The sequence below is a fragment of the Chionomys nivalis genome, chromosome 3, assembly GCF_950005125.1.
Source record: "Chionomys nivalis chromosome 3, mChiNiv1.1, whole genome shotgun sequence".
In the NCBI taxonomy this organism is placed as follows: Eukaryota; Metazoa; Chordata; class Mammalia; order Rodentia; family Cricetidae; genus Chionomys; species Chionomys nivalis.
Genome location: NC_080088.1, coordinates 101,799,227 through 101,824,544, shown reverse-complemented (window position 1 = coordinate 101,824,544; position 25,318 = coordinate 101,799,227). Strand labels below are relative to the sequence as shown.

General features: G+C 41.7%; 1 protein-coding gene across 3 annotated transcripts in view; it reads right to left on the bottom strand.

The window, feature by feature from the left end:
• Auts2 (activator of transcription and developmental regulator AUTS2) overlaps positions 1 to 25,318 on the bottom strand; it is a 1,103,484-nt gene that overhangs the window by 806,631 nt on the left and 271,535 nt on the right. For all 3 annotated transcript variants that reach the window (XM_057763815.1, XM_057763817.1, XM_057763816.1), the window contains exon 2: positions 16,596 to 16,808. In XM_057763815.1, coding sequence (XP_057619798.1) covers positions 16,596 to 16,808 — 213 coding nt within the window. The remainder of the gene's footprint in view (positions 1 to 16,595; positions 16,809 to 25,318) is intronic.

Sequence of the window (25,318 nt, the reverse complement as noted above, 5' to 3'; positions counted from 1 at the left end):
GCCAGCAATATAGCTCAGCCGAAATAGACAGTGCTACAAAGTCTGATGACCTAAGGACCCAAATGTGTGGAAGGAGAGAATCAACTACCAAGAACTGTCCTCGGCTCTGACCTCTACTCACACCATGGTATATATCCCACTCACACACATATATAAATGAACGGTGTGTGTGTGTATTTATTGTATTGATAACCTGAAAAGAATAAGATCAAATGACAATAACAAATAATTCCTAATAAATGGTATCTGAGGTAAAACGGAGGAATCCTGAAGCCTTTTTTAAAAAATAGAAAACAAAACCCAAGAGAAATGATAACAAGCAGCACATTATTGTAGATATTAGGCGCTGATATTTTCAGGACACATCATTTACTCTCAAAAGCATCTTTTTTTTTTTTTTTTGGTTTTTTCGAGACAGGGTTTCTCTGTAGCTTTGGTGCCCGTCCCAGAACTAGCTCTTGTAGACCAGGCTGGCCTCGAACTCCCAGAGATCTGCCTACCTCTACCTCCCGGGTGCTGGGATTAAAGGCGTGCGCCACCACCGCCCGGTCTCAAAAGCATCTTTAAAAAGCAGAAGGGACGTCAAGAACCATGCCACACTAAGAAAGGAACAATTTTAAGGATGTCAGTGCATCTCTGAGAACACACCCAAAGTCGGGGGGCATTCTAATTTACCTCCCATGAGCTGTGCTTCATCACGATATCTCGCCCTTGCTGACAGTTAAGAGCTCCCCATGGAAAGTGGGAGGAGGGACGCTGACGAGAACGTCAAAGGCAGAGTGATCTTCAAGTGCATACTCTCCATTTATAAAGTTCATACACAAAGGACTCTCGGGCCATGCTTGCTGAATGAGCAAGTATGAGGAGAATGAATTAATTGGGTCACTTAACAAAAATTCATACTGTTCTGAAGGTCAAAACAGTTTAGACACAGGGCCACTAGGACCATCATTTTACAATGGAAAGACCTCCCATTTAGTCCTGGATGATAAAAATTAGTTTGTACTTTTTTCCAGAGTCATACTGTACCATGTTTTGCTATGCTATTTTCTTTCTTATCTTGTAGTTGGTTAAAGTCAGAATGTATCAGGATTGTGCAAATAGCAAGCTCATTAGATGGTAAAAATACCATTATTCAAACCCTTAACCATTCAGTTGTTAACACACCAGCAACTTCTACATGGCTTGAAAGAAAATGCATGACTTGGTGGAGAAAATGTACAGGATACCACTCATCTGGAAAGTTTGCAGTACAGAGTACAAGAGGGGCAGACATGAGGAAGAACACTAGAAACAAGGATAGGGATGTAGATCAACTATAAGGCATTTGTATAGCATACACAAAACCCCAGGTGCCAGTCCCAGCACTGCATAAGCAGAATGGTAGCACACAACAGTAATCTCAGCACTCAGGAGATGCAGGCAGGAATTCAGTAGTCCCGAGAGAATCCTCAGCTACACAGCAATTTCAGGACTGGGGATACATGAGACCTCATGTCAAATAAACAAAAACTCAGTAATACAGACCTAAAAATATATGTTATGTTACGTGAAAGCAGGCAAAAAGGCAAGTACAGAATAGAAGGGATCCCAGTTACTCCCTGGGGTAATGGATATGGTCAGATAAAGCTTCTCTGAAGAGATGAAATTTGAGGTGAAGCCCAAAGAATTGAAAGGAAGACCATGTACATAGAAGAGGAATGTGTGCATGTTGACTATGGTGGGAACCTGAGGACAGTCACGGAGCTTCAAAGAGAAACATCTCGTGAAATGAGGCTGAAGAACATACTAGAGGAACTGAACACTATACATCAACAGAGATGGAATTTTAATTTTGCTATTGAGAGAAGCGGATGAGAAGATTGGCGTCTGGGAACATAGGATCACTGCCATGACTCAAAGGAGCACTGTCACACCAGCAGAGCATAGGAATGAAAAACTACACCATGAGAAAAGCAAGCGTCTCACTCCTTCCAGGAAAGGTAGAAGGGCGGGTTTTAGAATCTTATATCCTGACCCGCACTATTTATTAGCCTCAGTCCATAAAACATGAACGAAATCTTGTCATGCTACAACAGGGCTGGAACCAGAGATTATGTTATGTGAATCAGGCCAAGCATGGGTAGCAGGACATGGTCTCACTCACGCTGAATCCCAAACCAATTCAATCGCACAGAATCTGAGATTACAAAAATGGTTCCCAGAGATTAGGTCGCCGTAGGAGGATGGGAAAGGTTGAGAAATGACTTAAAGCTATAGCAAGCAGCTCTAGGCATCACTATACAGAACAACCGTTGTAAATACACTATATCTTTCAAAGAGAAACAAATTTGAACATTTCCACCATTAAAGAATGATAAATGCTTTAGAAAGCAAACTCGTTTAATCTTAATTTAAACCTTATGCAAAGTATACTGGAAAAGTTTTCCAAGAATTGGTGAGATGGTACCTGAAGACAAATATGAAAACCTGAGTTTGATCCCTGATCTACACATGGAAGAAACAGAGAAGCCATTGTCATCAGGTGTCCTCTGATTGGCACATGTATTCCATGGCAGGTGTGTACACATACCCCCACATACATGCACACAAGATACAAAAAAATAATAAAATTTGGAAAACAGTTTTTTTAACTGTAAAAATGAGAACTGTTTAAGGAAACAACCATGATTCACCTGGTTTAAACACTGTGCAACCTATACTTATGTCAAACACAAATACCCCATTAATACATACAAATTTTATGTGTTTGTGTATCTATTAAAAAGGGAAAAGACTTAATTTAAGAAAATTAAATAAATGCTCCAAAGAAAGAATCAGTATGAATAGACAGGGTGAAAAATAGACAATCTAGAGGAAAAACCTGGGAATTGGTTCAAGGCCAGTCTTGGTCTACCAAGCCAGTTCGAGGACACCTAGTGCTACACAGAGAAACCCTATCTTAAAAAAAAATACAAATAAAAAATTAAAAAAAATAATTTAAAAGAAAACTTTTTAAAAATCTGGGACCTGATGTTAGTGGTTCCTCATGCCACTGTGGTTAACTCAAGAGGCACTCCAGAGAAGAGTGGGGGTAAAAAGCTAAAAGACAGCTCAAGATCAAAGGAGCAAAGACTATGGTGGGCTGCAGATTCAATGGAGCAAGAGCCGCAGAAATCACCTGTCTAAATCCAGTAGCCTCACAGTAAAAGGAGAACTGTGGGAGGTTCTCATAAACAGTCCACAACATTTGAGTGACTTGTCCAATGGAGATGTGAACAACAGTCTGCTCATCCGTGACAGCGCACCAAGGACAGCCTGAAAGAACACAATGCCATCCAACTCTAGCTTTGGCTAACAATGAGTCCATCGGGCTTACAGGACCTTGGGTGAATGATAACTGATAATAGGCATGAAGCCCCTTTAACGACCACATCATCAAAATGGCTCACCTCAGAATGGATGACAACTTCCCATGGCTACATAAAGCTATTTCTTCTGGTACCCTTTCACCCCCTAAATATTCTATGAAGAGCGCGTACAAGTGGCCCAGGTAGTGGTAGTTAGAATCCCACATAAAGGTCTAATGACCCTGGTGTACCCATTCCTTCTATGAGACACTCTCCAGAGACCCGATCCTTAGGGCCTCTTTTGAGTAAAGCATTCTGATAAACATGGTAAGAGTCGTTATGCCAAGAGGTCAGCATTCCACAAAACCCCTTTTCACATACTGTTTCCTATTAAAGAAACAGAGAAGTAGAGTTTTAATTACAGGGAGGTAGGAGCCAGGTGATAATAAATTATGCAAGACGGAAGATGAAGACTCAAAAAAAAGCCATTCAATATTCCAGCAAAGCATACCAGGCCCATTACCCAGCATTGTATTTCACTCAGCATCAGAGGCTTTCCCTCTCTTCCTGATGACTGCATTTTTTAAAGTCAAAAGTCATTATTAATGGCCTTTCTCGTGTGGTGTGATAATTTCAGTAGCAATGGTTCATCACGAGGGGAAGAACATTTCCAGCCTCCTAACAGCGTACGGAAAACAAGCTCTCCCTCTTGTCGGCACGCCCCAAACAACTGTAAATTCTATGTGTGGCTTCTGCTACTTAAACAAGAAAGTCAGGCATTTCCTTAAGAATTTACATAACGCAATCAAGAAATTGAAGTTTACTATTTTCCTAAGCTGAAACTTTCTGGGTTATAAAGAAAAGCAATCATCAGTCCCTCCCATGAAATCCCCAAATAGTAGCAACTTTTAGATCTGGGAGGGGATGTAAATCAAAGTTATCAACTTTAAGATCAACTTTTATTCATTTCTAAGCGTCTATATGTCACATGTGTGCAGGTATCCAATGAGGCAAAAAGATAAAGTCAGATCTCCCTGAAGCTAAAACCACAGGAGAATGTAGATATGGCCACAGGGAACCAAACTCAAATACTCTGCAAACACTCTAACACACTGAGCCATCATGCCAGCTCCCAAAGCTGTAAGCTTTAAAGTCTCAGCATCCTTATCTATAAATAGAAGGGAATTTAACACAAGGAAAACAAAAGACTCTGATATACTTAGAGCTGTCCATTTGAGGGGGCTGATGGGCAGAGAGACACGGTTGAAGCACCATTCTTCTTTATCATTCTAATGACCTCTGAGGACAAACAGTCGTGGGAAACCATAAAGTGAGGGGCAATGTGTCTATAGCATGAGACAAAAGCACTTCTTTCTGGTTAGCAATGTGGTAGAAGAAAGCTCAGTTGATAAATGCACCACCAAAAACGTACTGCTATTGATGAAAGGAATTAATTTTACACAAGGTACTTCTTGAATCTTGTTAACATTTCTCAAAAGTTCACATTTTGTAATTAAAAAAAAAAAAAAAAAAGGTCTGGGGCGTTGGCCTGAGGAATGACAACTAGATTGCCTCTGGCCTCTACATGCCCAAGCAAACAGGTGCATGCGTACACATGAGTATTCACCCACAAAATAAAGCCCTCCAAATTGTTTCAGTGTGAGAGGTGGCAGGAGGTATATATGCATGCCCCATTGTGCTACTTATGTAGGTCAGAGGGCATCTTGAAGGAGTCAGTTCTATTCTAGTCTAGTCTAGTCTATTCTTCATAAAGATTCTGGAACTAGAACTCAAGTCCTCAGGCAATACAGCAAGAGCCTTTATCCACTGAGCCATCCTGCTGGCTCCAAATAAAGTTTAATGTCTAACTCTTACAGCACCTGCAGGGAGTCACCTCCAGGGATAGCAGCTGAGAAGGTGCATTTTCCACACAAGCGTGAGACAAGCTCTGACACAGGTAGTCTGAAGACCATTTGAAAAGAAGCATGACTCTACACAGTCCCTATGCAGACTAAGCAGCCACGTGCTTCTCAATCTGAGTACAGCCAATCTCAGCCCTTCAGAGTCATCCTGGCAATTAGGACCTGTTCATCTTTATGCTGCACGTTTTGAAGACATATGACACCAGCATTTCCTGAGCAAACACAGGTGCGAACAGTGATTATGAAATGACCCTCTCCATCAGCATCACTGCAGACAGGAGCTTGGGAACAGTGGTACCTTCTGCAGAAACAAGATCAATGAATGCAGGTGAAATGATGCAGCAGCCACGTGGCACAACTCATCAGTCAGGCCTCCTTTAGTTCCTGCTTCTGTGTGTAAGAGCACTGGTAGGAGGGTGCATACCACTGGATAAGAAAAGCACTAGAGTTCCAGCCAAAATCTGTGTTCTTCTTACCGGGTACAAAATCAACTCTTGTGTCAGCAGGCAAGACACAGGCCTTTATGTCGACTACAAAAACCACTATTTCAACATCATTAGGACTCAATGCATTAAAACAGTTGGGTTCCTAGAGCAGAACAGGACTAATGGGACTGAGGGTTAAGTACATAGAAAGGGATATGTCATGGAGGTCCCTTCAAGCCCTAGCCTCAGGGGCTGAGGAGAGCAAACACTTCCCAGGCAAACAAAGCATATGATTCAGAACACTTCTGTCCCAAATAATAGATACTGAAATGTTTAAGGGGAAAAGTAAAAGAATAGAATCATACTATACCCATCTTCATATTTAACTACAAGGGTAGTCAACAACATTACCAAATTTGAGGTCAATCCTTGCTCAGCGCAAGAATTCTCCATGCAAAATTATTTTGCATGAAACAACTGCACACATAAATCCTTGGAGAACGACCATTTCAGTAACACTGTTGAGGCTCCAACTAGCGCTCTGAAGATGAAGGAAACAACCCAACCCTAGATTGAACCAAGAGGATCATCTGCCCTCAGAGTCCAATCAAGCTAACATCACCTTCTCCTCTCATTGTGCTGCGCACCATGCCTACCTCCAACAGAGCTATACCATGAGAGAGAATTTACAGGCAGAAAAGCTATACCCAAGAACCCGAATACACACTAAATCCCAAAGGTTAAGAGATCAGGCAATCAGGGGTTGAGAGGATGGTTCCACAACTGACTTGTAAAAGCACAGATATGACTCTGATCTCCAGAACCCACATAACAACAACATGATGGAGCATGCTGGAATCCAAGCGTGGGGGAGGCAGACACAGGGGGATCATCATCCCTGGGATTTTTCTAGTCACTTAACGTAATAAATCATTAAGTTCCAGGCCAGTAAGAGATGGTGCCTGTAAATGAGGTGGGTAACACTTGAGAAATGTCATCAAAGATTGTACTCTGGCCTCCACATGAACATATCTACCTACACACACGTGTACACTCCAGATGCTCCCCCACAAGAGATCATGGTATCACTCACAACACTGGAAAAACTGTACAAACAGGTGGAGGAGTAAAATAGATGATGTCCCATGGTAAGCTCCTAAGACTACCACAAGGTGTCAGGAGACCTGATGTAACTCAGCTGCACACATTTAGCCACACAGAGAGAACAGAGAATAACCAGCTCTACGTCAGGTTCTTCTCTAGACCCACAGGTATACACATAATTCTTTGGGCAGGGAGTGATCGAGTGTATACAGAATCTCCAAATGGACTTTTAACTTCTCATATTTCGAAAAAGATCCACATATTGGGTGTAAAGATGCCCAGCGGTTCCCAACTACCATTTCCCACGTGGACTTGTCCCTGCCTGCCTGTCTCAAAGCCCACCCACTATTTCATTTTCAATTAGCAGCTCCTCGAAAGGCAGTAATGAAAGCAGTTGCTAAAGAGCATTCAGATGTCACTGAAAGACTGCAAACCCAAACTGTAAATAGCACGTTGTGAGTCGCCTGTCACCGCCATCAACTCCCACGGGAATCTCGCAGCACGTGGCTATCACAGCCATCTGCTTGGATCCCCAACAACACCACTGTAAACCAGTCATCCACCCACTCCCAACTCCTACTCTTACCTGTCATGCACAGACTTGTGTAGTGATGGGATTGCTGTGAGAAGAAATTAGAGAATTGCTTCATGTTCTATAGATGCAATTGGGCTACAGGTAGATAACTTGGTACCCTCCTAAGAGGGAAAAATGCACAATTCTACTGGTCCCCACATACACATTTTTAAACTGTATTTTTATTTTTAAGTTGTGTGTTTGCATGTGTAGTAGGATATTTTGCTTGCACTCTGACACTCCTAAGACTGTCCAATAAAGTTATATTTGAATCTAGGGCAGAGCCGGTGATGAGCTGACTAGAACTGGCCAAAGAGAAGTCAGTAACTTGGATAGAAAAACACACACACACACACAGGAACGGGGACTAGAGTTTGAGCTCTCTTGGTTCTGGGACAAGGGAAGAGACATGTCTCTGTCAGTGTCTGCAGTCAAAAAGCAAGATCAGCAAGTTGCTACTCAAGTCTTTCTGAGCTAGCAGGTTTTCACCACAGCCTTTGACATCTGAGTCTTATTGAAATATAGACGAATATAGACTTCTTTTTAATTTAAATTTAGCAGTTGCAGCAGAGACACCCGGAAGCCCTTGTAGGTTGAGGCCTGGGTGGCCAGTGGAGTGACAGAAGAGAAATAAAAGTAGATTCATGTGCAGCCATTCAACCAACAGAAAAACATCATGCATGCATGTTTGTGTGAGAATGTTGCAGGGTTGCAGCTGTTCTCAGAAGCCAGAGGCATCGAATCCCCTGGAGTTGAAGTTTCAGAGATAGTGAGTGGCCTGACAAGGGTGCTGGGAACTAAATTAAGTTCCTCTGAAAGAGACGAACAAAACATAACTTTAACCACTGAGACATCTCCCAGCTCCCAAAATGCAGTTTTAAATCAAAGGAGTTATACCCTACTCTACAGTTGTCAACCACCTGTTCAAGTTCCTAAATTTTTGGTCTCCAGATTTCTGTAGTTGGGGTTTTCTTTATTGATTCTATTCCGCTTTCAGATCTTAAATAGTTTTATTCATTTCCTTCTACTGTTTGTGTTTTCCTAGATTTAAGGGATTCATGTATCATGTTCATAAATGTTGTTTTAAGGTATTTTTCTTGTGCTTCACCTATGTTGGAGCCAGTGGTAGGACATACTGTCCTGACTGCTACTGACTGCATTTTTACACTTGCAGATAGGCAGATATCTGGTACTGAAGACTGTATTCTAGGTGCTGATATCATGTCTTGTGTCTGCCAAGTATTTGTTTCATGGCTACCGTTTCCTCTCTGGTTCTTAGGAGAGAGATGTGACTGGGTTGACTGGTAGGGAAGTCTGCTGGAGTGCTGATAGGTGTAGCCACTGCATATTCCAGAAAAAGAGATAAATACTAGGTGTTTCTGTTATTGAGAGCTAAAACTTAGGAACTGGGAAGGGCTGAGAGAGGGAATTCACAAGAAGGGGGAAAACAAGGTGATGTACCAGGGTAAGCTTAGTTAGACCTCTAGGAATGGGGGCCTAGTGAGGAGAGGCCACAGCTGGAGGCCTGCTACAGAACTGGGGATGAGACTGGGGTTTTACACTTGGAAGAATGGAGGAAGAGGTGAATATCTGTCATTGGCCTAACTGCTTCCCTGGTTAGAGTGGTCTGAGGGTTCCCAAGGAATACAAGGGGCTTGGACAAAGTTTGAAGGGGAAGATCTGTGTGGTCCACTGGAGATGGAGGGGGGTGCTCAGCAGGTGGTCTGCTGCAGAGATAGGGATGAAATTGGATTTGGAGGAACTGGGGAAGAGGTAAGGATTTCCAGTAAGCCTACTTGTTTCCCTGGCCAGAGCAGCCTATGGGTTCCTGCTGGAGCCTGGAGCCCGGAGCTGGAAGCTGAGACAAAGCAATGACTGGGGGGCAGAAGGAGAGTTTGGAGGGGAAGACCTGTGTAACCCACTGGAGATGGGTAAGGGACACTGTAGGTGCTCTATTGCAGAGCTCGGAATGAAACTGGAGGATTGGATTTGGAGTAGAAGGAGAGGTGAAGATCTTCAGTTGGCCTACCTGCTTCCCTTGCCAGATTGCTTAGTCTCTGATTTTTAAAAAGCAAATGAAATCCCAATTAGCGTTTTAAATGAGATTCTGAAGCATGAGTTGAAATGGTTTGACTGCAGCTCATATTTCTTAACAGTCGCTCCAGGTACCTCCAGGCACTTAGCGATTACAGCAAATTTATAAAAGAGCACACAGCAAAGTTCATATGTCCTTTCATTATGAAACTTCAATCCCAAATTACATCCGTGTTTCAAACACTCCTGTTTCCAGACTTCTGTTGGCTCTGCCGTCACGCTGGATAAATACCTGTGTGGTTTTTGGCCTAGATTTTCACTCAAAACTAATTAGCAGGTCTTCAGAAATGTGGCTTGAGGTAGATTTGTTTAATCTAAGTTTTCCATTATAAATCTCTCTTTGTAAGTTAATTTCTACAATAACCAATATCACAGGGTGCTCCCAAGACAGTGTTAGCCGTACTAAAATAAAGGACAAACCTAGGGTAGCAATCCCAGCAGGAAAAGGCATTCATTGGACATTCTGCTCCCTCAGGAGGGGAGGAAATACATCAGAAGGTCCATTCACCTGGCCTTCCTGCACCAACATGACCCCTCCCCCTCCAGGTGAGACCAACGTGTAATGCCTGCACAGAGCACTAAAGCAAATTACCTTGTATATCTCTAGTAACAGATCTGATTATAAAGATAGGGACCATGATCAACCCTCTGCCCTTAGAGAAAGTCCTCTGTCTACAGCTTACAATTGGCAATGTCAAACAAACATTCTACCATGTTTAATTCTGTTGTAGTCATTTTTCCAGACAAAGGTTCCTATCTAACACTCAACACCCATGCAGGGTTACTAGCAATTTCCAAGTCCCACAGTTTTAGCAGTATGCATTAACTTATAATGTGTGCAATTTTGATTCAAATTTCTTTCTTTAAGGTGGTACTACACAACACTATCTTCTAAGCCAAACAACTGCCATGCTTGAAAAAGGCTCACTAATTATGGATTTGTTAATGTTACTGTATCTCATAAGATAGTTGTATGATTATTATGAATGAAAAAGAAAGCTGGAAAGCTTAAGCAAGCTACAAATGTCTGAGAAAGGTATGTAAAAGATCAAAGTTCAATACACTGATGTAAAAATCTCTGCTTAAATTAGAGGAACTACTGGTCTACTCGCCATCATCATTACAAGGATGGCTTTAAAAAAGGTGTTTGTGTAATCAAAGCTTAATTGTTTAGTTTATACCCAAGTTTTATCTAAATATTACACAGTATTTAAGAGTACCACACTGGTGCTGGGCAGTGGTGGCACACTCCTTTAATCTCAGCACTCGGGGAGGCAGAGGCAGGCAGATCTCTGTGAGTTCAAGGTCAGGCTGATCTCCAGAGTGAGTTCCAGGACAGGCTCCAAAGCATAACTAAAGAGTAAAATGTATTGTGTGTTTAACAGTTTGAAGGATCACACTCCCTAGATATTAGACTTAATTCCATATGAAATGTTACTCTGACAACTATCTTTCATTAAATGATTTTACCTTCCGATAAGGAAAAAAATGTTTCCCAGACACAAAATATCATGAAATTGCCTCAATCCCAATATTGCAGTATCTATCTACAACTAAGAGACACGGGTCTACTACCATTTTCAAATGATGGTTAAATTTCTTCTCTCCCTCACTAGAAGCCATCTGGGTGAGGCCTCACACTGACTATACTATAAACTTCAAGAGCCATCGAAGTGCCTAAAAATAGATGTGGGGTTCATCACTCTTGGGACCAACCGTGGACTGGTTGCTACTACACAGAACTTTGCTGAGAAAGGAAGGCAGATTCTGGCTATGCTGAAGTAGCCTCTAGCTCTCTCCTTTACTCCTTCTGCCCCTCTGCTTCTACAGAAGGGACTACAGACAGAGCTCCATATGCACCGCCTGCAAGACTTCTGTCACAGTACCCTAACTTGCCACAGGAAACTGCCTCATAAAAGTCACCTCTCTCCTGGAAACACACTGAATAGATTCCTCGCCCTTCACCAGAGCAAGAAGAAGCTAGAGGTTACTGCCCCTTCCCAGTGTGTGATAAACTCTGAAAGGAGACGGATAAATCAGAGTACCCAGGAACATGGTATGTGGAGCAAACTAGGGCAGACTCCCTGAGACAGCAACTTCTTGTTCCCAGACCATGCTTCTATGAGAAATGTCAAAGGGCATAGGGGTGGGTATCTAGGCATGGCACTACATAAAAGGGAGACTCAGGGGCTTTGTAAACTACTCAAAGCATCTTATGTTTAAAGGACTTTCATCCTTAGGTTTCTCCCATCCTAAAAGATAAATCTGTTACTTTTCCTTTACCATTTCTTGATCTTTGCTGTCGTTCCTCATCATTCAATTTGTGTTCATGCCAGGGACCACAATTTCCTTGACAACAACTTCCATCACCCAACTACATCCCGTTTGGCTGAATTAGCAAGTTCTTGGCCAGAGATATCTTGAGACTGTCCTCTGGCTTCCACATACACTTACATTCACATATTTCTGCATATACATATGTATCATATGCGCTTACACACACATTCGTGCACACACATGTTCACATAACCAAATGAAGGCCTCTCGCTTGCTTTAGACTATTTCCTACTGATGCAGTTCATCTTGGATAGGACAAAGTAATTGTTTAAACAGAGATTTAGAACTCCAATTGAAGCTCAGAGTCCTCCCAACTCTCATCAACTTTTCATCATGGCGACATTATTTTTAAAATCCTTTTGTCTTCTCTGCGCTTTAAGCTACGAAGTACTAAATTTTGAATGCAGAAATTTCTATGGTCTAGAAGTTAAGATGTATATGAGAAAGAAAATCAAAGTTTCCTTATTGCTCAGGGAAGGGTTAAATTTTCCCCAAATGCTCTGTGAGAAGCCATACTTTGGTTAGAGGGTTAGGAAAAACACAGCTTTGTATTGCTTGGTGGTTACAGTGTGACATAATATGCCAATTAAAGAAGAAAGGTCCTATGGAGAGGTACAGTGTCCTCTCCATATGCCCCATGTCAAAGCAGAACTAAGTCGCATTCCCTCTGTCATCACCAGTCAAAGGTAACGGTTCCACCATAAGTATTCATTAGCTCTACACAGGAGAAACATCACCAGAGATAAGCACTGTACTATCCTACAATCCAAAAAGCCAACATTTCAATGATATAGGCTGTGCCTGTTTGTCCACCATGATGGGAACTGTTGACTACTGACATTTCCTCAAAAAGGGAAAAAGTAGGAAGGATCATTGGGACCTCACCTGAGCCTTCAGCCACTTTGTAGCCAAATTTGTGTATGCAATTCTGTCAATTTACAAGTGGTCACTAGTTTTGTGGAGGTACTGTTGCATACAGGTTGGCCAAGGCCAACTAAAGAAACTCCATCTACATGGCCATGGAGAAACCATCAGCTATACTAAGAGAATACTTTCCAGGGCTCCTGTTTTTGAGTCACCCACACTACAGTGAGAAAGGCCACACCCCTAACTATAAGTAAACCCAAAAAAGTCAGCTAGTTCCCTAGGGTAAACTTTGGTGGAATTTGACTTCGGAGGATGAGGGTAGACGTCTTTCCCTGGGAGAAAGCTTTGAAAACAGCAGGTCACAGAGACATTCACTATTTTGTGTCATAGCAATTTGCTCCTTTTATTAGATATATTTTTCTACTCTTTTGAGAACTGGGGATAGAGTTGTTCAAACCTGTAACCATTTGGTAAGGCAGTTACTGATCAGCTCTCTTCTAAGACAGTAAGTATCTGTCCATAAAAACATAATCCAGCAAATAAGCTAAGTGTCAATTAAAACACTTTCTTTTGACAGAATGGAAACATATCATAGGAGTCGTGGTTTTATAATCAGACAAGGGAAGGAAAAGCAATTTGGTTTTAGAACTACACCTTTTTTTCCCTTCTCTCTTAAAAGTATATAATTGCACTCTCAGAGTGAAAAGATTAGTTGCCTTCAACAGACTCTCAGGGAAAAAAATCCTATTATTTCCTCTCTACTAAAGAGTAATGTCTTCCATAATTACAGGAAAGCCATGTATTAAGTTGCCTGCTCAGGAAGTGCCACCCTAATAGAATGCAAAGTTAATTCACTCTCCGCATGTCAAGAAGGAAGACCAGGCCCTCTCTTCGCATGCCCATCGTCATCTGTAAGTCTTCAGACTGTAACTCCCTCAGCCAGAGGCACTAAAGGACAATCCATTAATTTAAAAACTCTCCTCAAGGTTCATTCTGAAGACCCCCATCAAGCACAGACAGTTAGATTCATCAGATTCAGTTACTCTACAGGCAAGGAGACAAAGGACAAAAAAAGGACTGTGATATGTATTGGCCTAACACAACACAAAAGCAATCCTACCTATCGTTCTAAGATGTTTTAATTATACTGTGTGTGTGTGTGTGTGTATGTGGTATATGTGAGTGTATGTACTTGCTGGAGTTGGTTCTTTTCCTTCTACCGTCTGAGTTCCAAGGATTAAACATGGGTCATTGGGGTTGGTAGCAAGGGCCTTTACCTGTTGACCCATCTCAATCACCTCCATCTAGACCTAGAATTCTAAACATACTGTGTCTCACCTTTTACCAGTGTTCACAAAAGACAAATGTTTCTCCTCTCATTTAAATGTCTACATAAAGCCACTACTCAAACTTAAAACAAGTTGTGTTCTTTCCGCCCACTATGGTCTTCCTTCACAGATCTCTATGGCACTCTATTTGATCACATTATTGGTAATTTAAGTAATCATGAGGCTCAAAAGGAATGACTCAAGAAACCAACTTCAGGAAATTCATTTTTCAGTAGGGTAGCAGCAGAGATTATTTACCAGTAACCAGTATCATGTTCTCACCTCAGTTATCAACTCTACTTTCTCTTAAATAAAATTATTGACAAACTAGTACATTCATGCATGAAGAAAGGACATGGGAAGATATGATGTCTTTAGAATTATAGGTGAAAGGTAGAAATCTTGATTATTTGCAGGAAAAAAAAAGTACTCTTCAAACGTAAATCAATGAAAGCTTGGATTTCAAACAACAATACTACCAAAAGTAGCATTTGTCCATGAAGACAAAAAGTTAATCAAAATCCAGACACACGATTCCAAGTCTTCTGTTGTGATCATTAATGTTTTCAGAAATGAACCATGAAAGCCCTGGTTGCACAGAAATCACAAGAAGTACTTTAAGACCGAGGAAAGAAAAGTGAGATCAGGTAAGTGAAGAAGACATAACACCTGGCCTCCACATGGAAGTAGAGTGGTCTCTTGCCTGATAAGGTCAGTCCTACATCATCTTAGAAAGGCAAGAGGGTCTGGGTTGAAGGTGTCAATATTGTAGCCTCTCTCCACTGGTGATTGTATTTCCATATCAGTTAGGAACACATATTCCAGAGTGACATCACCTCTTACAGACCCTAGTCTTCCATCCCTCTCCCTAGCTCCTCACACCCATCATACCCATCACACACACACACAGGATTTTCATTTATCTTTGGTTACTATCTAACTTCCCAACTCTGTACTCCTGCTGTGAACACAGTTTATCCTGCTACATCTTATGCCTTTAAGGACAGCAGCTTCCAAGACCAAATATGCTGTCTGCTCATGTTGTTTCTCAAAATAGTTGTAGGTCATCTTCCCTCCATCCTATGATCTGCAGCTCTTTTCTCTCTATGCCCAATTCTAACGTCAAACAAAGACAACATAATATTCAGGAGAAACAGAAAACTATGGGGCTAGAGAGATTGTGTCTAAACCACGCACTTCAAGGTGCTCTCTGACAAGCTCTTCATCTCCTGCAGTCCCAGTTTCCATTTCTCTAAAGCACACATGGTGATTACTCACGAGGCGGGGTTACTGAGTGTCTTGCTAGCTATGATATACACCAAAGGCCTGTAGCACAGTTATTGTAGACTGTGTAACTACAGATAAACATTAATAACACTACTGACAAGTGAGTTTGGTGGTGCCTTTGGTCATATCTGAGGATATTACACTACAGGGCTTCTGTGTTCTCACTGACACCCATCACTCTCCATGTTTCTACAAAGGAATGTCCTTCATTCTCTTTATGACACCAAGCAGCTCATTTTATCCTCTTAGGGATTTTTATCTTTCCAAATCTCTAACTGATCGTCATCACTCAGAATACACTTCTGATGTTTTACACAAGTGACTTCCAAAGTAGCCTGACCATGATCAAACTGCAAAGTTTACAGTAAAGATTCCCTTAGCTCATAGATAGAGGCTAGGGATTTGTGACTGGCGTAGTACATGATAGGGCTGTGATAGCTGATGCGGTTTTAAAACCACTGTTTAAGGGCGATCTCAGATCCTGTCCTCTGCAGAGAAATCTCTGCAGACATGAAATGGCCTGTGCAGTCACTGTTCTGTCAACCAAGACTCCTTCCTTAGCTCCTCTTAAGTCTCACTCTTACCCAATAGCCTCTCTAAAATCAAACGAAAACACACAGGATGCAGGTAACTCTACAAGCACGGACACAGCGGCGTGAAGAGAAACTGCTCTGGACAACTCTCTCAGTATCAATCCACCTCACCTAGGGATTTCCAGAGGCAGAAAGGATCCCCAAACACAAAGTGTTGTTAACTGTTTCTGGATCCCTGTCAGCTAATTATTAGCAAGCCAGAGACCATGCCCACAACAAAACTTCTGTTCAAACGACTACAAAGACCATCCTGAGTCTCAGCGTAGTGGAGAACAATGATGGCACACAGATGGTCACACTTCAGCACCAGTGCCCTCTCAAATGTCACAGTATGAACTTTATGTAAGGCCCTGCTCCCACACAGTCCACCATTTTTAGCAAACCGGAACCCTGAGATTTATACTAAGACGAATTTCTCCAAACCATCTGTCCTCACCATGGAGGTCTCCACAGAAGCCAGGCCATGACCACCATATAGCGAGATCTCTGTACCACCATCACTGCAGAGAGCTCTAATGTGCAGCCAACATTGAAATGAAAGACTGACAACGGTGGAGTGTTAGTCAAATGTGGAGGACCCACCTAGAGCATGACCCTCTTGTTTAAAATCATGCACACAACTTTCCAAAAACAATTACTGCAACATCATATTAAGAAAACTGCCACCCATTGAGAACTACAGAGGCACAGGAAGGAAGACAAGGTCCTAGTTAAGAATGAACCAGGCTTGCTCACCTGTCTGAGTCCCTTCGGCAACTTCTTTCTCTTCCCAAGGTGCTGGCAGAGGTTGCGGTCATTTTCTCGATCTGAGCTGTAGTGGTGCGAGTGGCTGAGCCGGCTCTTTTTGGAGTGAAAAGACAAACCATTGGTAAGAGCTTCTCGTTTCTTCTTGGTCAGAGGATTCTGCCGTTTCTCCACTCTTTCCTGAGGCTTAACTGCTACATCTTTCTGCAGAAAAGAAAAGGAAAGGGAAGTGGTGGTCACATGAGGATCTAAGGTCACAACCTAAATACAGACTAAATAAGGTTAGAATGGGGGGATGGAGACAGACATGGTGGTCAAGTCTCCTGAACCCCTAGTGATACCACAGATAAGAGGATTCTATTCCCCTGTGTGGATGTGTGTGGGTATGAGTGAGTGTCTTGCCCAGTTGCTCTCCTTGTTTCTGAGACACAGTTTCTCGTTGGCCCAGAATTTGCATATTCAACAAGGCTGGTTGACTAGCAAGCTCTATAGCTCCTCCTCTCTCTGCCATCCTAGTGCTGGGACTATAGGTGTGAGCACAGCCACATACATCCACTACAGCTCCAGAGACTGGGAATTGACGAGAGCAGTGAGGGAATAAAGAAAATACAGCAAAGGGACACTCAGACTGGAGGGCTGGAGTTGAATGTGTATGGCCTGAATCTGAATCAGAGAGGACAGCCTGTGTACGTAGTACCATAATCCCTTGAAAGAGGAAAAAGCGCAAAACTGGACAGCTGGCTGCAGTAAACCCACTGCTTTAGAATAAGCCAAAAAAATAATCAGTCATTAAGATTTTCTTTAGAAATACACAAATCCAAGTAGCTAAAACATCCATACCTATTCAGCACAATATTGGGTTATGAGTGTAGCTCAGCTGGCAGAAAATTTGCCTACCATGCATGAGGACCTGGGTTCCATCCTCAGTACCACATAAAACTGGGAGTGATAGTGCATGTCTGTAATCCTAGCACTTGGGAGGGAAAGACAGGAGGATCAGAAGTTCAAGACCATTCTCAGCTACACAGTGAGTTGTAGTGTGGGCTCCAAGAGATCCTATCTTAAATAGACAAATAAGAATTCGCCTCACACATTTGATTTATTACAAGACCAGTCCTCCTTTCATACTGAAGATTTGCCCAGAATTATACTGAAAATTATGTCCAATTCCATACAAATATGAATTAATATTTATGAGATTATAATTTTTTCAAACTATTTTATTTTCCTGTAACATATTAATCAAGACATTTTCATGATTCTGAAGAATAGCTACAAAGAGTAAACGGACCCCTGCCAGGACATTAACCTTCCAAAGACCTGATAAGGTCTTAGAAACAGCAGTACAATCACTGTTGCTCTAATTAATACTGAGAATATCTACTCTGGAGGGTGGGGGCAAGAGAATCTGTGTCTATGTAGCCAGTTAAGAAGGGACTGGCATCTTTTTTAGAAATTTTTTATAATTTAAGAGCCTTAAGCTTTCAGACACTAGATGTTACACATCAACTCTAAAGAAAATTTAAAGTTGTAAAATTTATGACTATAGCTTCTTGATTGCAAATCTTGAATAAACCAGGCTACTATTTGTTCACTGTATCTATAAATATTTACTGACTGATTACTGAATGTCCAGTAAAATAATTTCTTATGTTTTCATTGACTATTTTGGAAAATGGCAAAACTGTTCCATATAAATAAGAGAATCAAGAACAGGAGGATAGGGAGATGGGTCAATTGCAGTACAAATATGAGGACCTACATTCAAATCCCCAGCACCCATCTAGAAAGCTGAGTATGAGGGCACACCAGTTTCTAATTCCAGTGCTGTGGGATGGGTAGATAAAGGAGGATCCTCATGCTGATCCAAATGAGACCTTGTCTTAGGGGAACAAGGTGGAGAGTGCAGGAGCCAGTGTAATGGCTACTCTTGTTTGCCAACATGACTACATCTAAGCAGCTGGGAACACCTGTGAGGGATTTTTCTTGTTTGAATCACTTGAAGTGGGGAGACTCATCCTAAAACTGCATCCTTTGAGGTGAGAAGATCTATCTTAAATTTTGGCCATGCCTTCCGGTGGCAGCCTATATAACAGACATGGAAGAAGAAAATACCTGCTCTTTGCCTGTCTGCCTGTGCCTCACTATTTCAAACCCAGCATGAGAGTCCACTTCTCCAGGATTCCAACATATACTGAAAACCATCTGAAACATCAAGCTTTACAGACTGAGAGCTATTGGATTCTTGAACCTTCAATTATAAACGGCCATTGTTAGACTAGCTGGACAAGAGATATTAAGCCACTAATAAGATGGATGGATGGATGGATGGATGGATGGATGATAGACAGATAGATAAAAGGACACACAAATAGATTATAGACAGATTATTGACAAAAAGATAGAAGGATGGGCGATAGATGAAATAGACCGATGATACATTGGATGGATGGATGGATGGATGGATGGATGGATGGATGGATGGATGGATGGATGGATCAATGCATGGATAGATGGATCAATAGATTGATTCTCTAAGTTCTGTTCCTCTAAAGACCGTGGTAAATTCAGCATGACACCCACCCAATGTCCTCCTTTGGTCATAAACATAGAAGAGAAATGGGCTGATTACAAACCACAGAAAGGCTGATTATAAACCAATCAATAAAATATAAACCTATCAATATTCAGGACAACTGTATGACTTCATGCATGGGCAAAAGAGCATATATCAACCACTATCAAGGCATCAGTGGCAACTTATTTAAGAATTCCCCTAAAGAAACACTGGCTACTCTGAACACTGCAGCTACACGAAGGGAAGCCGAGTGTATTCTAAAAGAACATTTTGGGATCAATGAGCAGCAATTTCAAAGGCGTGTTAATTCGTTAGTTGACTAGGCAAGCAGTTGTCGAGGGAGACAGTCCATCGGAAATACCTGCAGTGCTTTTCTAAAGTGACTCCACTTCTCATTCTGCAAGGAAAGCAAGTGAATGAAAGGTGGCAGCACATGCCACTTGAAAACATGCCACTTGGCAGAAGGATTATTGTAAACTAAAGGTACTTGAAAATCAGCAGATTCAAGAGGGACACTCTGCCCTCACTTAGCCAATAGAAAAGAAACATTCCCACAAAAGGAAGAAAGAGATGATGAGAGTGAGATGTCTGGCCTAGAGTGGGGGAGCGGAAATTCAGAAATGGGGAGTCACAGCCCAGAAAAATATGCACAAATACATGGGGGAATTAACTCCTACCTTCTTTAATATCACCAAGATTTTGGATATGTCTCTTAAAACAGTAAGTGAGCATTCAGGCTAGGTCAATTTTAAAGGGCTTCTGTTGTTGTTATTGTTGTTTTGAGACTGTCTCAAGTACCCCAGGCTGGCCCGAAACACTAGGTCACAGAAGGATAACTCTGACTCCTGACCCTCCTATTTCTATTTCCTAAGTGCTGGGATTACAGACAAGTGCCCCCATGCTTGACTCTTCCTGCAAGAATTTTTATTTTCCTTTAGTAGCAGCTATTTATGTGTAAAGTACATGTCATTCTCCTGTTAATTTATTTTAGGTCATTTTATTTCTCAGGGTCTGACTAAGACCCTAAAAAAAACAAAGATAAATCTGCCCCACCTGGGGCAAACCCTAGGAGGAGGCTGGAAGTGAGAAGTCTGATAAATCTGCTTAAGGGTATTCATTCATTTCCAACACCCGCATAGCAGCAAAAGCCTGGCTGTGAAGCAGAAAGATTTAGACACATCTGCTGGCAATAGAGGGGGTAAGTGCACAGGCATGCACAAAGGAATCAGTTCTGTGAATGTTTGAAATTATGTGATTTTTAGGTCACTGGAGATGGAGGGCGGGATGACAGGAGCACATCCATTCAGAGGCTCAGACGCTGATGAAGCAAAGCAATTTCCTTCTGAACCAGCCCTCTTCAGAACAGGTGATCTTATTCTTGACTTCCCCTTCTCCCAAATTACAATCTTCTGCCCAAGGCTTCCTCTGCTCCTCCTGAATTTCAAAATGAGAAGGTTCAGTGTTGTGCAAACTCAGGGAGGCTAACAGATTGCACACGAAACACAATGCAGGCTGAGGGGCCCCATTTGCTGATTACAGATGAAGTAGAGATGATGGAAAATGAAGGCACAATTTGCCTGCCTTGCAGAAAATGGGTTTTGGAAAGAGTCTCTGTCGGATGTTTCCAATCACATTAATCTGAGGACAGTCCGAAACTGGTGGAGTGGCTGTGAGGTGTGTCTGTGTATGTCCAAGAGTGGGAGCAGATGGAAGGTGGAGGGGGGAAGTTCAAACAAAACATCTGCTCTGAGATACTTGATCTCCAGGACTGTCATAGTTTCCTTTCTGTTGCTCTGACATACACCATAATAAAAAACTTCAGGGGAGGGCTTATTTGGCTTACACTTCCAGGTTGCAGTTCACCATGAACTCAAGGCAGGGACTCCAAGCAAGAACCATGGAGAAACAAAGCCTGCTGGCTACATCACAAGGTCATGCTTAGCTGGCTTCCTTACACAGCCTAGGAGCACAACTACACCCAGGGGCTGGGGCCATCTACATCAACTGGAAATCCAGACAATACCTTATATTGGCAATACCTAATATTGGCACATGAGCAAATCTAATCTCGGGAATTCCTCAAGAGAAGATTCTCTCAGATGAGCCCAGGCTAGGCTAAATTGACAATTACAGCTTAGTAGGTCAGTGAACAAAGAACTGGGGAGAAGATGCAGAGATGTTCTTCCAGTCACATGAAGGGCATTTCCCATTGTTTGAGTCTGCTGGGTCTTTGGTTTGTTTACTAGGAGACGCGATGCTTGTTTTTGAATGACTTTGCCAACTATTTATTCCATCCATGTAGCTGTGTAAAATAGCTGCAAAAGTCTAATGTGATAAGTAAAAGGGTTTTTTATTAAAGTTCAGTGCTTTCATAATTCTCTGTCACTAAATGCATATTACTCTCCACTTTGGAGTTTTAAACAACGTTAATGAACAGAATCTCAGGGCCTCCCCTTTTTAGTGACTGCATATACAAACACAAAAAAATATTTTATATCTCCTGTACAACATTTAAAAATTAATCTCAGCCATGTAAGGTGGCACACACATGCAAACCAAAACTTGATAGGTGGAAACAGGAGCATCGGGAGTTCAGTGTCTGAATGTGACCCTATGCAAAATACATGTATACACACACACACACACACACACACAGCTTTAAATAATCATATCTTTAAAAATAAGGGGTTCAAGGAGGAGCTTGTGGATAAAATGTCAATGGGGCAAGCATGAGATTTCAAATCCCTAGCACTGACATAAATGCCAAGAAGAGGTAGTGATTGACTCGCAATCCCAGCACTCAGGTGGCAGAGATGGAAAAACTGGATGTAAAGTGACTAGGTAGACTAGATGAACACTATCTAGGCTCAAGTGAGAGGACCCTCCCTCAATGCATAACATCTTCATGTAATCAAGGAAGACACTGTTGTCAATTTCTGGACTCCACATGCGCACACATACATGTGCATGCATGCCTATGTGCAAACATGTCACGTTCACAATGTGAATACACACACATATGAAAGCATGCACACTTGAATGCATCTGTTCACATTCACCATATGCTATACAGATGCACATATGTAAGCACACGCACGTATGTGAATGTGTCTTCCAATCCCAAAATCAATATGCTTGCTAAATGCCATATACTCTGCAATTTGTTGGAAATACCAAACAAGATTCCAAAACCAAAGCTGCTCAATCACAGCAGGAGAGAAATCTATAAATATTTATTAGGGATTAATGAGTACTAGACAGGATGCTCTGTATTGCCACCTTTCACACTGCACAAAAGCACATTCCCTGGCTGTACCTAAGGCCAAACACAAGTCAATGGAAAAGGAAGAAGGTCCGAAAGGACATACCCATGTACACCAGCAGCTAGTTTTAAGTAAGAACACAAATATAATTCTTTTGTTGTTGTTTGCTTTTGTTCGTTTTTTCAAGACATGGTTTCTCTATGTAACAACCCTAGCTATTCTAGAACTCATTTTGTAGACCAAGCTGGCCTTGAACTCAAATAGATCTGCCTGCCTCTGCCTACCAAGTACTGGAATTAAAAGCATCTGCTACCACACTCTGCCACAAATATGATTCTATAGAGAAGTCTTTTTAAAGTATATGTGTGTGAGCATATCTCTATTTGTACAGTGCCTCCCTAGGCCAGAAGAGTACACTGGATCCAATGGAGCTAGAGTGAAAGGCAGGTATAAGTCAATGAGTGTAATTGCTAGGAACCAAACTCAGGTCCCTGGAAGAACTGGAAGTGTTCTTAATGCTCTGCAGCCTCAAAAATGATAGTACTTTTAGCAAATGGTGGTAAAACACATTAACTGCATGCAAATGCTTTTCACCCATACCTTGAACTGATTGGAAAAATTGCCCTTAAATAATTATAAAAAACATCAATAAATATATGAAATTTCTCCAAGTAAACATCACAGAAAAGTCTTATATCCTTGTTATGGTACCACAACTACCATCCATAAAAAAGATAAACTGACATATCAGAAATTAACACTTCTGTTCTTCAAAATGCCTTTTGAAGATTGTGGAAATTGCTCAGTGGTTAAGAGTGTGTTCGGATCTTCTAGAGAACCCAGTTTGCTTCCATTTCTCATTCTTGGTGGTTCACAGCAACCTGTAACTCCAACTCCAGGACAGCCGATGTCTACTTCTGGCCTTCTCAGGCACCTGCTCTCTTGGGCACACACCACCCCCACTACAGACACACAGACACACACACACACACACACACAGACACACACACAACATATATGTGACCACTATTAAAACAAGAAGATTTGCAGTGTTATAGGAAAATATTTCCAAAATAGTTCTCTGATTAAGGTTTTTACAAAGAATATGTACATTAGCAATTCTAAAAATACAAAGAAATCAATTAAACTTTAGTAAAATGTTTAAACAGATAATTTTAGGTATCTAAAGAGGAAATGGGCAATGGAACAGTAACTACCTCCAGCATCAATAGGTGAATGCAATCTAAAACCACAATGAAACGCACGTAAAGTAGAATGGTTGAAACGAGAAACACTGGAAAGAGTGGGCATGGAGAGTAAATAAAACCGCACTAGTTAGAGGTGTGGCACCATCACAGGGGGAATCAAGAGAGTGTGAGACAGGAGCTAAAAGGGGGAGGCTGAAGGTGATTGGGAGAGAAGGAAGAGAAGGGGAGAAGGAAGATGCACAGGCAGACACCAAGCAGTTCTCCTAAGCTTAGTTATAGGATGAGAACACATCTATCAGCTTAAGTGAGATTTCTGCGCTGTGAATTGAAAACGCCAACAGTCTCGCATTCCTATAGATAATTGAGAGTTGGCTGCCTTGCGCCCTTAACACACTCGAAGTGGTTGAGTCCCTGGCAACCAGATGCTATTGCTTAAAACAGTTTAGGCTCTCAGCCCTGAAGGATCCCTAAAATTGGATTACAGTCCTTCCAGATAATCTGAGAAATACAGCATGACGAAAAGGAAACCTTAGGAAAAAAAATTAACTCCTCTGTAACAAGCAGCACTCTGCAAACTGAGAGCACCATGACCAAGGGCAGAAAATCTCATCAGTGAGGGCTTAGGGGCGAGAATATATACAAAGGACCAAAGAAGCCACACAAAAAAGGAGTAAAGGGCAAGCCAGAGGCACAAGGGAACAACACCTAGTCCTCAAACAACTCTGAGGGTAAAGTTAGACTTCACACCTCAAGAGAGCAAAACGCTCAGATTCCCATGGGGTTTTTGGACACTCTGATCTAAACCACTACAGTAATACACATCTGAAAGATGTGTAACCTTAATGATACCCTGCAATTAGCCACTGCTTGATTCTACAGTGCTGCATTATTTTGAAGCTAGGTTCTCACGTATTCCAGGACCAGCCTTAAACTCACAATGTATTTGAACATGACTTTGAACTGACCCTGCTGCTTCTACCTCTCAAGTGATAGGATTAGAGGCATGTAAATGTAACTCAGGGTTCTGTGTCTGCTGGGTAAATACTTTACCAGATAAGCTACATCCCCAGCCCATGTGTTTTGTTATAAAGGATCTGAACAGACATATTGGTTTGTCAAAGACTCTTGGATGCCAATCAGATACATGAAAAAGTACTCCATACCACTAGCCATCAGAGATAATCAAATCACAGTTAGATTTCACCCTACAAATATGGTGTTATTAAAAAGACAGAAATTTGGTTATGAGGTTGTGAATATAGAGTTTTCAATAGTGAACTAACAAGGGTTTAGACAGCAAAGTCCAGCCATGGCTGAGATTTTTCAAGTGAATCTGTTAGGTTTCTATAGAATTATTCTGAGTGCTGTGAACAAATACCAAACAACAGCAACAACAAAAACACTGCAAGAGGAAATGGTTTGTTTTGACTCATGGTTTCGGGGTACAGTTCACTATGGCGGCAGAAGTGTGAAGCAGGTGGTCACAAGGCATCCACTAACTAAAAACAGGGCAAGGTGAACACAGAACCCATGCTCCTTCTAATTCAGTCTAGGACGCCAACATTCAGGGTGGGTCTTCCCACCTCAATTAACCCAATCTGGAAACGCCCTCCCATACATGCTCAGTAGTGTTTCCTAGGTGACGCCAAATCCAGTCATGTGACA